General features: G+C 41.3%; 1 protein-coding gene across 1 annotated transcript in view; it reads left to right on the plus strand.

Moving 5' to 3' along the window:
* LOC148027179 (WD-40 repeat family protein / beige-like protein) overlaps positions 1-14,379 on the plus strand; it is a 116,419-nt gene that overhangs the window by 60,403 nt on the left and 41,637 nt on the right. The window contains exons 11-12 of the mRNA XM_087691728.1: positions 13,340-13,424; positions 14,095-14,289. Of these exons, the coding sequence (XP_087547854.1) occupies positions 13,340-13,424; positions 14,095-14,289 (280 nt within the window). The remainder of the gene's footprint in view (positions 1-13,339; positions 13,425-14,094; positions 14,290-14,379) is intronic.

The following is a 14,379-nucleotide window of genomic DNA, read 5'->3' on the forward strand; positions in this document are numbered from 1 at the left end:
AGATGCCAATACTTAGCCAACTTAACTTTCAAATCTTCCTTATGTGTGATTTTAAAGTTTTGGAGTTCATGATCTGAATTAATGTGATGGGTGCTATCCCGAGCTGCATAGTAGTCAGTCAAGTGTGTCCAACGCTTGAATGGTAAGTCGAAGTGTTGAAGCTGAGAGTGAAACTTAGGCAATTAGCCATGCATAAGCTCGACAATAGTGGCGGTGTTACGAGCGTTCCATAAGTGGACGACCTTGTGTGGAACAAGTGGGGGATCGTGTTGGGATTTCAACCCCTTCACTAAATCCCATAGGTTCTGAGAGTCTAAGTATTGCCTTATCAAGTTTGATCAAGTAATGTAGTTTGATCTGATGAAATGAGTCTTCTCATCAAAAGGATGCTTGGCGGATGAGGAGCTAGAACCATGAGGTGTTTGCGAAGATGGATAGGTGGGATAGAGTGGAAGATAATATGGTGGTGGTGGATATAAAGGAGGAGGGGGTCATGGTGGATAGGGAGGATGGGGTTATTAATGTCTAATGAGTGCAAATTGATGTAGAGGTAGTAAAACTGCCATAGGTCGTTATGGTACCGAAGGTGGAGGTGCAGACACTAGGATACGATAGCCTTGTTGAAATGTTGGTTGGGGCACAGATAACCCGAAAGTGTGTGTGTGGGAGGTCAAGCCTTTTTCATAGGTACACCACTTGGAAACAGGTATGTAGAGGTCCTAAAGGTTGTGTCTAAGTGTGCAGAACTTTTTGGTGTGGTGTGTGGTGGTAAATGTGGTGTTCTTAATGGAAGCGGAAAGGAAGGTGTAGTAGAAAATGAGGGAGGGATGGGTTAGAGCTCAAATGGATTAATGATAGATGTTGTAGAAAACATTGTTGGTTCCTTTTGTCCTTTAAATGCATTGGATGAAGATGCATCTACTCCAGATTGACTATGAGAAACAAGATCATTTCAAGGAAAAGGAAGAAAGGAATATTACGAGTTTTTCTTTCAGTGCATAGAATTAGTTGGAATAGAATCTGACATAATAGGGTTGGTACTTGGCATTGGATAAAAGAAGAACTGTGGAAGTGAAGTGTAATCCGAACCAGGTTCCACTTGCAGATGGCCAATCCGTAGTGGAGATCTGAAGGACTTGCAAGATTTAGTTTTGTGCACCGAATCGTAAGGAGATAACTCAAGCTTACTTTCAACCTCTTGCTGAGCCTTGTGCGTAAGGATGAGATCATGGTCAACGGTGGAAATTTGATATGGTCTTTCGATTCCATGGTAGTTTGATGGTTCTTTGTCCATGTTAAATCGAATAGTAGTAAGTTGGGAGGCCCGCTCCTGATTGGTTTTATCCATTTTTGGGAATGGAGACTAGAGTGGTGGTGTGAATGCATTTGAAGTCATTTGACCCTTTTGTTGTTCTTGCTTTTGCAGATGAGCTTTCCAATCAAAAGCCAAGGTTTCTCAGAGAGTATCTAGCTTTGATATCATGTGAAGAAATGCTCTAAATATAGAAAACACAAAACCAATCATATGACAAAGCACAAACTGATAACACAAAACATAGTTAGGGTTAGGGTAACTCAGAGATAGTAAACACAATAAATAAGAAGTGAAGGGCTATTGAATATACAATGCCAATGGAGCAAACACACTATGTAGTGAATACTGAACCTCAAACTCTTGTATCTTTGGGATCAAGGTAGAGGTTATGAGTTGGAGAGTGTATTGTAATTTAAAATGGATCTTAAAATAGAGCATGGCAACTTTCATGTGTCTAGTAAATGTAGCCCAAAAGGTTGGATCCGATGTAGACATGTAGTGAGGAAAGAGAAATACCAAAAACGCAGGTACTCGAGGAGAGAGAAAAATTGGGCAGTAGCTAGAGACTGTAGGCGATTGTGCAGGAAGTGTAGGCGAGAGCTAGAGGAGAGAGAAACTCAGCAAACACAAATGTTTGACAAGTAGCGACAATGTGTGACTGATGGTGACAACTCTAGGGTACTAGACGACAGCTCCAAGATGCAGGCGACAACTTAAGGATGCAGGTGATAGCTCATAGGTGGAGTCAAATACTAGAAACAGGTATGAGATGATAGCATACAACAAGGGGAAGGTCTGACTGCAATGTCCTTGTGTTAATCTAATGTCTGCTGCCTCTCTCATAGAGAAAGTGGGCAGAAATTGCAGCTAAAATTTGGGACTTCTCACATAATGTGATGTATTTGCCCTTGAAACAGCTGTAATCAGTTGTGGAGTGCTGTAGCACAAGGTTTAGTGCTTCTAGAAATTTATTTGTAGGTCTGAAATTTTTGCTTTTACACGGTTATTTATTGCTGGTTGGTACTTGTTTGTATCTTGGTCACTCGTGTGACGGTTTGGGCTTGCATTTGCTGAATTTTTTGGTCACATTTGGACTGAAAATCATGGCTGGCAGCAGTGACAACAGTCATCTCATGCTCATTAAGAAGCTGGAAGGAGCACATAACTTTGCAATCTAGCAAAAACAATGCTATAATATTCTGTTGCAGAAGAAGCAAGCAAAGCCGATTAAGACTGAAGGGGTAAATCCTGCAGATATGGAATAGGAGGAACGGGAAGACTGGGATGAGGTAAATGAGCTTGCATGCTCAACCATCGAGCTATCGATTTTTGATGCCTTGCTGTTTAACGTTGTAGGTTTGGATTCTGCCTATGCTATTTGAACTCGAATGCAAGAATTGTATGCCTAGAAGAGTGCCACAAGCAAAGTGTACTGGCTGAAAAAGCTTATGGATTTGCGTATGAAAGAGGGTACAGCAATGTCTACGTACTTGAGTGAGTTTAACTCCATTTTCAGCCAGCTGGTTGCCTTGAAGTTCATGATTGATGAAGAATTTGAGGCTACGTTCTTGCTTTGTTCTCTACCAAAGAGTTCGGATATATTCAGGACTTCTATGAGCAATTCTAATGCGATCCTTCTGTATGCTGATGTAGATAGTACTCTACTCATGGAAGAAATAAATCGGCAGAACAATGCATCCAGTAAGTGTTCCAATGCTTTGCATACTAGGGGCAGATCACAATAGAAAGGCAAATCTGATAGCAAAGCACGCAGTAAATCATGTGGTAAGGATGTTGAATGCCATTATTGTGGCAAGAAGGGTCAGTTTAAACGTGATTGCTACAAATGGAAGAAAGAGAAAGGAAAGGGCAAGAAGATGGATGATAGCAAGGAAGAGAAGAAAGAGAGTCAGTCTTAGAAGAGCAATGTCAAAATTGAAGAGATGAATGTAGTCGCTCATGACAGTGACGGTGGGAATGACGTACTCTTTGTCTCTTCACACTTTAGTACAAATGCTTTACTTGCAGATACGAATGATGACATGCACACTTGGATTTTAGATTCAGGTGCTTCCTTTCATGTCACTCCTCATTGTGAGTGGTTTTCTGAACTATACAGGGGGTTGACATGTTGTTGTCCATCTTGGGGACAACTATGCATGTGACATTGCAGGTATTGGCAGTGTGCAATTGTAGTTTTAGTATGGTTCTGTCTTCACACTTCAGCATGTACGGCATGTACCTCAGCTCAAGAAGATCTTGATTAACAGAGGGCAGCTAGATGATGATGGAGTTCATACCACCTTTGGTAATGGGAAATGGAAGATCTGTAAGGGATCTAGGGTAATTGCCAAAGGTTGTAAAAGTGATACCTTGTATCCTCTCCATGTATCTAGTGTGCGTGACCATGTTGTTGCTGTGACCGAGCAACCAAGTGTTTCTTTGTGGCATGGCTGGTTGGAACACATGAGTCAAATTGGAATGAAAGTGCTTTCTCGTCTGGGTTACTGGCCTTGTCTTCGTTATATTAATTTTGAGCATTGTGATCATTGTGTTTATGGGAAACATGCACAAACGTCTCATAAGAAGTCTCTTTCGTTGAAATCTTCTCCTCTAGAGTTAATACATTCCGATGTATGTCAGATGCCAAGGTTATCTTTAGGGGGAAAGAAATACTTTGTCACCTTTGTCGATGATGCTACACAAAAGGTATGGGTTTACCCTATTTGTAGCAAGGACAAAGTGCTTGACAAGTTTCAAAAATTCTTGGCATTGGTTGAAAATCAGATTGATAAGACACTTAAGTATCTTTGCTCTGACAAAGGTGGGGAATATGTGTCCGAGGCCTTTCAGGCATTTTGTGACAACTAAGGAATAAAGAGAAAGCTCACTTTTCCTCATAATCCATCCCAAAATGGAGTTGCAGAGTGTATGAATCGGACCATCTAGGATAAGGTCCGTACGATGTTGTCTCATGATACATTATCCCATGATTTTTGGGCTTAGGCTGTTATGACAGCCATACACTTGATTAATCGGTCACCAAACAGGTCTTTTGGGGGGGGGGGGGTTTGTTTCCCAAGAAGCGTGGTCGGGCAAGCCACCTTTGTATGCACACTTGAAAGTGTTTGGTTGCGAAGCATTTGTGTACATACGTAAGGAAGAACATAGCAAACTTGAGCCAAAGTCTTGTAAATGTATTTTCCTAGGATATGGTGATGAAGGGGATCCCGAGAAAAGAAAAGTAGTACGCAGCAATTATGTTATCTTCCGGGAAGATCGCATGCACAAACAGCCCAAAAGAACAGAGGAAGTCCGTAGGGTTGTATTCCGGGAAGAAATACCTTTTGGATAGCAAAATGTGCCTATGGATATAAAGACTGCATTCTTACATTGTGATCCGCATGAAGACACATATATGCAGCAGCCTGAAGGGTTTGTGGCAAAAGGGAAAGAGAAGATGGTATGTAAACTCAAAAGGAGTTTGTATGGGCTGAAACAAGTACCAAGAGAATGGTATAATAAGTTTGATACATTTATGCAGTCTCAAGGTTTTCATAGAAGTCAAGTGGATCACTGCTTGTACTCCAAGAAGGCAGCAGATGACAGCCTAATTATCTTGGTTCTGTATGTAGATGATGTGCTGATTGTTGACAGAAATACTCATGCCTTGGACTCACTGAAGCAAAGTCTTCATGGCAACTTTGACATGAAGGATCTTGGTGATGCAAATTACATTCTTGGCATGCGAATACTTAGAGATAGGTCAAAAGGATTACTCTATCTATCTCAGCAGGAGTATATCTCCAAAGTTTTGCAGTGTTTCAATATGGAGGGGGGGAAAACAATTGGGGTTCTGTTGCCTCTATATGTGAAACTCAGTGCAGAGAACAATCCTACATCTGATAATGAGAAGGCTGAAATGGCCAAGATACCATATGCTTCAGCTGTTGGCAGTTTGATGTGTGCTATGGTTGCTACACGTCCTAATATTGCTTTTGCAGTGGGAGTGATTAGCAGATACATGGCAAACCCTGGTAAAAAGCATTGGGAAGCAGGTCAGAGTGCTATCATGCTAGCACGGAATCCCATCTTTCATGCATAGACGAAGCACATATAGGTGAAGTATCACTTCATTAGAGATGTACTTGATAGCAAGAGCATTGAACTTGTCAAAGTGTATACAGATGATAATCCTGCAGATCTTCTCACGAAGGGTCTTCTAGCAGAGCAGTTTGCTCATTGTCGACAGATGATGGGAGTTGGATAGGTATATGTATTTTAGCTTTGTACATACCTAGACTTAGCCGATTCTTTTCTCCTCTTAAGGCACATTGCCTTTAGATGGGAGGTTGTCGGGAATAAAGGGCTATCGTGCCTTTTGTATCTGCACAGGTGTGAACACACCCTTAGCACATTTGTACTTTTATATATATGTATCTAAAACCTAAAGAGATACACTAGTGTTTTGTACCCAAGAACATCGTGTCTCACTCTCTACTTTGTACTCTCTCTCTCTCTCTCTCTCTCTCTTGTGAGAAAGCATTGCATGTCTCGATCCTTGCGCTCTGTGTCATAACATTGCTATCTTTATTCTTGCAAGTTTTAGCACACTCGGACGTATAGGGACTCTTCTCTATCTTTTGGTGTTGCCTTCCATCATCAGCTTGATCTACTGTCCTCACTGACACCTTGAACTGTGTGTAGGGACTTGATAAGTCTTCTTTGTATTCAGCATTAGTGGAGATTTTCTTATCACATTCTCTTCTTTCATTGCATTTTTTCTCCTCTTTTGTCTTCGTGTTCGTGTTCCTTTTTTTGTTGTGCACTCTTACACAACTTCAATGAGGCATGGTGAGATTGAAATCTTGAATATAAGGTGTAAGTATTGGAGGGGCAAGTATATAGTCTACTGTGTTGGTACCATGTTGGTGGGGGTTAGCGTGTGAAGGTGCTTGATAGGGGGTATCTAGCTAAGCCATTGATTATGGCTAGTCTATGTGCTGTCACCATCTCCACAAGATATCTCCCACATTTTGTGAATTTCCTTGTTACGTAGGTCTTCTCCATTTGCAGCTCTAACATATCTTGCTCTTGTAACATCTCCTCAGATGCATCAAAGAAAGATGCATGATGGCAGGTTGTCCTGGTGTTAAAGTTCCCTAGTAGGATTACATCTCGCTCCCTTGAGAGCTCCCATATGTCCTGTAGCGTTGCGGATCCTTGATATTTGTAGTTGCCCAGTTGGGTAGCATAAGAGTCCATCGATTCACCTCCCAACCTTGCTAAGGAAGATTCAAACAGAAAAAAATGTGTCTCCCCTTGCCAGCTATCAATTTCTAATGAGTTATACTAATTTTATAACTCACTCACTTCCTGAGCCCCTTGAACCCCGTACGGGTGCCCAAGGCCCCCGGATGGTCATCTCTCGTGCTATTTTCTCATAAGTTACATTTATTAATGTAACATTTCCTCCCCCTTAAGAATCGGTTTCGTCCTCGAAAACGATACTTGGAAAGTCTAACTGTAAATTAGGAAACCTTTTTCTTAAAGTGCTTACTCGTTCCCATGTTGAGCTTTCTTTTGAAAAATCTCTCAATTTTACCAGACATTCTTGATAAATAGTATGCCTTGTTCTTCTATTACAAACATTTAAAATTCTTTCTGGTTAATGTGAAATAGATTGGTCACTAAATAGTTCATTTAAGACTAGATTATCCATATCACCCAGCTTCTTTCTTAGCTTGCTTATATGAAAAACTGGATGTGTTTTACTACCAACGGGTAGTTGGAGCTTGTAAGCTTGTTTCCCCACCCTCTTAAGTATTGTGAAAGGACCACAATACCTGGGTGAAAGCTTTGGACATCGTCCCATTTTCATGGTTTTAGTTTGTCCAGGCACTTTAAGATAGACCAATTCTTCTTCTTCAAAGGAGATGTCTCTTCGGTGAGGATTTGCATAAGCTCTAGCTCGGTCTTGAGCTTTCTTAATATTTTCTTGAGTAAATTTTAACACACTATTCATATCCTTTAAAAAATCCTTGGTTGCTTGAACCTTTTCCTTATGCAGTCCTACTGTATGAGGAGCTCTAGGCTGAAACCCATACATGAGCATAAATGGACTATATCTAGTGAAAGAGTGCTTGGTACTATTATATGCAAACTCTGCTATCGGTAAATACTCTTCCCAATTAGTTTGCCTTTTACTTACATATGCTCTCAACATATCTTCAAGGATTGGTTAACCCTTTTAGTTTGCCCATCAGTTTGTCGGTGCTTTGCCATGCTTATGCTAAGTTTAGTATCCAACTTCTTAAATACAGCATGCCAAAATTGGCTATCAAATTTTCTATTCCGATCAGAAACTATATTTGCTGGAAGGCCATACAATTGGTATATATTCTCTATGAACAATCTAGCCAATTCTGGTGTTTTAACATCAATTCAAGTTGGAATAAACCTAGCCATTTTGGTTAACCTATCCAGAATCACCCACACAGAGTCGTGCCCTCTCTATTGTTGGGTTACCAATAATAAAGTCCATGGAGATACTCTCCCATTTTCTCGAAGGAATCTCTAATGGGTGGATAAGTCCTCCCATTTTCAATCTTTTAGCTTTATTAACCTGGCACTTATTACATTTGACCACATAGTCAGGGACGTCCTTATTCATTCCAGGCCAATAGAGGTGCCTTTTAATAAGACTACAAGTCTTCTTATCTCCTGGATGTCCCGCACTAGGGGTATCATGACACTCAAAGAGTATTTGGTTCCTTATTTCTTCATCTTTTGGGACACATACCCTACCCTTGTAGAGTAAATAACCATTATCAATGGTAAAATTCTTCCACTTGAATCCCATTTGAGCAACCCTTGATGCTCCATTTCCTTGTTGAACATCCTCAGATGTTCCTTCCTTAGTGGAGGCCCTTCCATTTGGATCCCCATTTTTTATTGCTTCCCATATGTTGGAATATGTCGGATCAACCTGGTATTTCCCTTTTAAGGATTCAAGCAAATCGGAAGAGAATTGAGTAAAACTCAATTCATTTATGATGGGCATTCTGCTGAGTGCATCAGCCACTATATTATACTTTCCTTTCCTATACCTTATCTCATAGTCAAACTCTTGGAGGAGTTCGGCCCATCTGGCTTTACGCCCTTGTAAATCCGGTTGGTCATTAAGCCACTTAATACTTTCATGATCCGATAAGATCAAAAGTTTGGCACCGTACAGATAGTGCCTCCATTTCTTCATTGCATGTACTATTGCATACAACTCCCTCTCATAAACAGAATAATTCCGTTTTGCACGGTCTAATTTCTTGCTTTCAAAAGCAACCAGTCGACCCTCTTGTAATAAGACTGCGTCTACTGTCTTGTCACTGGCATTAGCTTCAACCACGAATGGTTTATTGGGATCCACAATTAATAGTATTGGAGCTGTAGCAATAGCTACCTTAAGTTTTTTAAAACTTTCAGTTTGGTCTGTTCCCCAATTAAAGCTCTTCCCTTTCCCTTTAAGTTGGTCCGACATTGGAACAACTATCTTGGCATAATCTTGAATGAATCTACGATAAAATCTAGATAAACCTAGGAAGATCTGCAGCTCTTCCAAGTTCCTTGGAGATGACCATTCAATAATTGCCCTTACTTTTTCAGGATTCATCTTGATTCCCTCTTTCGAGATAATATGCCTCAAATATTTGACCGCTTGTGCGAAGAATTCACAGTTAGTTTTCTTCACATAAAGAGAATGAGTTCTTAGTAATTGGAATACTAACCGTAAGTATTCCAAATGTTTTTTTCTTGATTTACTTAGAGTGCATGGATTAATAGGTGGGAAGAGGGTTAGAGTCATGATTGATGACTCTGCTACCCACAATTTCATAAGTTATGTACTTGTCAAAAAGTTGAAACTTTCCCAACAAAAGATCGAGCATCAATATATTGTTCGTATGATGCAAGGTCAGGATAATAAAATATGGCATACAATGGTATCCAATTTGGAAATCGAGATCCAAGGATATAAAGATAACCTTGATTTCCAAATTATGAATATGGAAAGGGCCGATATCGCTCTAGGGAGGGAGTGGCTATGGGGATTGGAACCATCCTTAAAGTGTAGTTATCATCATAATACACTGGAATTTGAAAGGGATGGTAAGACTTTTGTGATTCAAGGTGAACATGAAGTATCTGATAACCCTTTGATGTGTTGCCTTGAAGTACAGAAGTTGATGAAAAAGGAAGCTTGTGAGGTATACATGTAATGGTCCCTCCTTGTACATGACACTTTTACTTCTTGTAATATAAAGCATCAATTTTCTTATAGTTGTGAGTTGAATGCAAATAATGAATTAAGTGGTTTGTTAGATGAATTTAAAGATGTGTTTCAATCTGACTTACCTAGTGGTCTTCCACCAGATAGGGGTGATGTAAATCACCCAATTGACATAGATAGAGTTACACGCCCTGTTTCTAAATCACCTTGCATGCTAAGTGAAAACAACACCAAGAAGTCGAAAGACAAATCAAGGATCACTTATGAAGCTGATGAATGATGTGTTACGGCCCTATCTAGGACGTTTTGTAGTAGTCTTCTTGAATGATATCTTGATCTTTAGCGCAATACAGGGAAGTATCCCACCTTTGTGTGCAAATTTTGAGGCCTCAAATTCCTTAGTCTTGGGTTCTGTGTCAGTGGGACTAGTGAGTGTACCCGGACATATATTATCCTCATTAATTAATGCAAATTTAATTTTCTCTTCAAGCGTCTTAGGTGAACTCCTTTTCACTTCTTTTTTATAAGCCTTATCTAGTCCCCTTATAAATCCTCTTGTCTTTTGAAATCATCTATTCCTTCCAATTTGAGGATTATCTCACGATACTCCTCAAGATATATCAGCAAAGGTCTTCCCTTTTGTCCGACAAAATCCTAATCTTTCCAATTTCTTTCAATTTCATTTTCAAGGAGGAATTCTTCCAAAAAAACCGATTCAAATTGAGCCCAAGTTTCAGGTATTTTATTTGCCTCCTTTCAGTTCTCCACCATTTATATGCCTTTGGTCCCAAGGTTAAACTGGCCTCCAGCGCTTGAAGATGTGGTAGAGTGTTCTTTAATTTGTGCAAATCCTCCCATTTTTGGAGGAAGTTAAAAATAGTGTCTTTATTTCTATCCTTTTCCTACCCATGACACTGAGGGGGTTTTATGTCTTGTAACACTAGGCTATCCCTCAGCTTTTGGTGGAGTTCCCTCGGGTCTCGCATAGTCACATCTATATCTTTCGATGAAGATGGAATATCTGAGGCCTCTACTTTACCCTTATCCCTTTCGGCCCTTTCTAACAATAAGGCTAATTGGGATTTTATTTCGGTGAGTGCTCGAGTTAGCAACTCCATTTGAACCTCGTGTGCTTGCACATGAGCAGTTAAATCATCAAATTGCTCTCATGTAGCAAAAAATTCTTCCCAGTGTTTTTCTTGCATTTCCGTTTCATGGGGATCCACCATAGGGTGGTCTTCTGAACTCGAGCCTTCCGTTGCCCCCTCTCTCTCTTTTCCCTCCATCTATACATTGGAATCGGAAAGAAAATGTAAGAAATTTAAAGACAAAGGTGGGATACTTCCCTGTATTGCGTCCATGTGATTTCTCGGCAAGGAGCGAAGACGTGTAAGCTGAATATCGGTTTTCAGGACGCAACACGCTGGAAATTCCTGAAATTTCCTGCTGAAATATCTTAGGGGGTGTAGACATCGGTGGGGTGGATATCGGCGGCTGGTAAGTGACGGATGGCACGTGAACTGAGATGCGAGGTCATGCCTAGATATGGCCCTTAACAGCGGCACCCGTCTCCAAGTCGGGAGTGGGCAAAATCGTTGTTGCTCGGATGGTACGTGATGGCTGGCATCTTTCCGTCCTTAAAGAAAGGGGGGGGGGGGGGGGCGGGGAGGGGGGCGCCGCGTGAGGCCGGAAACGGAGCACGCTACCTCTCGCTCTAGAATTGGCACGGCCTTTTACAGCGGTGCCCGTCTCCAAGTCGACTAATTATTTTCTACTCTTCTCACATCCGATAGGCGTCGAATAGCTGTGATACCAATGTAGCATTGCGGATCCTTGATGTTTGCAGTCGCCCAGTCGGGTAGCATGAGAGCCCATCGATTCACCTCCCAACCTTGCTAAGGAAGATGCAGGCAGAAATAAAACGTGTCTCCCGTTGCCAGCTGTCAATTTCTAATGAGTTATACTAATTTTATAACTTATTTACTTCCTAAGCCCCTTGAACCCCGTACGGGCGCCCAAGTCCCCCGGACAATCATCTCCGTGCTGTTTCCCCATAAGTTATATTTATTAATGTAACATGTCCTTATCAAGGGCTATGTATGGTGATTGCCGCATGGGTGCGGTGTATTAGGACATCATTTGGCGGGGGGGGGGGCGTAACATATGACAATGTAGAGAGTACGCTCTTCACCCGCACTCACATCCACGTATAGGTGCTCTGCTCATCTTTGTGAACTATTCAGATCATTTACTGCAGTTCCTCTTTGAACAACATTGCTACCCTGCTCAACTGTGGTTACTATGATCTATGCGTGTCTTACTGCTATATGCTGAGTCCCATCTATAGCCTATCATTGGGCCGGTTGAGCATGGCATTTTTTGGGGGAGGGAGCGAGAATCTGCAGGAATTACTGTCTGGGATGAGGATGGCAGTCACAGATTGGTTGGGCTAGAGAGAAGGAAGTCTGTAGGAAATAAAGGAGTGGGGCATGGTGAGAGAGAGAGAGAGAGAGAGAGAGAGAGAGAGAGAGAGAGAGAGAGAGGCGCAGAGGCCAGTGCAAGTCGTAGCCATGGCGGGAGCAGATGAAGCAAACAATCAAGCTGGCCTCTGTCATCAGGCTCAGGAGGAGGAGAAGAAGCCCATGGACCAGCACCTCAACTCCAAATTCAATTGCATTCCTTTTTGAGGGTTGACGCTTGCGGGGTGAGCAAACTTCTGCAGAGCTTGAGATGGAAGATGGTGATGAAATTGATGCAATGCTTCATCAAACAGGTGGACGTAGTGTCTTGTAAACAGTTTATACTGATGGAACTGCAAAGTATTGTACTATTCTCTCTGTAGTGAATATGGCCCGCCGCCCCTGTAATGCATCACGGGTGCTGTATGGAAAATTATTTGCAGTCTCTCCCACAAAAACTCGAAAGGGAGAAGGGCTGCCACAAAAGTACTGATGCTATCGATGAAAGGTAAACCATTCAGCTGCTACAGTGAAACGGAAGAGGAAAAAGCATCTTCATTCATGGTACTATTATATTTTGTACTACTGTCTCCATCCCAAAAAAACCTCCTGTTGTGTGGCATTAACAGAGTGAAGTTTCCTTGGGGTGGCTGGTGGGCCACTAACCATGGCTTGATTTTACCTTTTGAGAGAGAGAGAGAGGGGGGAGGGGGGGAGGGCAAGTACAACAGCACAAAATCCAATGTGAGCAAGAACGGTACATGTTCTAGTTGAGATGAAGGTTCAAGAGAGTGTCTCTCAATATATAGACTGAGACAAAGCCCTGAAAGCCATGGGGCACCCGAAATCTACTCATAACAGAGCCCTCAAGGCTGAGATGTGCATTGCAACCAAGTCGCTACATCTCTCCCTCTATGCCTGAAGAAACCATGCATAAAGCTTTTTGCCAAGCCTCTAGACCCTTGTGTTAAGGGAAAGAACTGGTGCAATAAGGATCACTGCTCTATACATGTGCCTGTGACTTGCGAGTGACTGCCTGTTGTTTGCTATCAAGTAATTGTATGTTAACCAGGATGAACCACAATCAACTTGCGTAATCTTTTGCATTTAAACATGTCTGATTCAGCCTGATGGAGCCACATATTTTTATGGTTGGGTTAACAATGTTGTTGTTGTGGTTATAAGTTCTTAGTTTGCTGTTTCATGGTTTTTAATAGTAGTTCTGGAATAGAATTTAAAACCTGAAGTTTCTCTGACACTTATTTGGTGCTTTGGGGACAGTGTCCTTGCACCCCTTCTTACAATGCCTTTAACAGAATCAAGGAGACAACGTGTTCTTGTTTCAGCATGCATACTTTATTCGGAGGTAAGACATTGCTGCAGTTTCATGTTTGTCCATGGGAGTAATTTTTGTGACCGTGTAAAATCAGCCTTTACGTTTTCACTACTTAAGGGGTCAGATGGTTAAGCTCATCTTCAGTTTAAATAAGGATATGCTGTGAGGTTGACTATTGTTATTCAAAATTTTGATATTAAGTATTGTGGGAATTAGATGCTGCACTCCCATGTTTTGATTTGAAATTTCATATTGAACTGTTGAAGCAGACAAACATGTAGGAAAAGTAAGTAACTCTGATGACTGTATAAAATAAAGCTGTAGATATTCAGGACTTAGGGGGTTAGATGGTTAAGTTCATTTTCAGTTCGAATAAGGATATGCTGTGAGGTAGACTATAGTTACTCAAAATTTTGATATTAAGTACTGTGGGGGTTAGATGCTGTGCTCCCATATTTTGTTTTGAAATTTCATATTGAACTGTTCAAGCACACAATCATGTAGGGAAAGTGAGTGAACTAGTTTTCTGTATAGAAACCTTGTATTGCATCAAGTCAAATGTGAAGATCAGCTGACTGCTTGGGAAAATTCTCAGGCAGCTACACGTAGTGTTGATTAGATTGACGACCCTGTCTTGAATTTGTAATGCTAAGCTGCCTCGAATAAACTATGTTGCCTCGGTGTTGGGAACCCTTTGCAGGTTTGGCATGCAGTCAGTGCTGATAAAAAAGTGCTTCGTAGGCACTATTTGGAGATGATTATTCCTCCTTTTGCAACTCTCTTGAGGCGATGGAGACCCCTGCTTTCTGGAATTCACGAGCTTACAGATGCAGATGGACAGAGTCCCCTTGCAGTCGAGGATCGTTCGCTAGCAATAGATGCGCACCCCTTGGAGGTCAGTTATGCCAAGCAAATTAGAATGCTATTTTTTGCCCTTGTGGTCCAAATTGGATTTATCGAATATTGTAGGTCTAGGGTAATGGAT

This window comes from Lygodium microphyllum, chromosome 13, assembly GCF_053477565.2.
Source record: "Lygodium microphyllum isolate KBCC chromosome 13, Lygodium_microphyllum_v1.1.10, whole genome shotgun sequence".
NCBI lineage: Eukaryota > Viridiplantae > Streptophyta > Polypodiopsida > Schizaeales > Lygodiaceae > Lygodium > Lygodium microphyllum.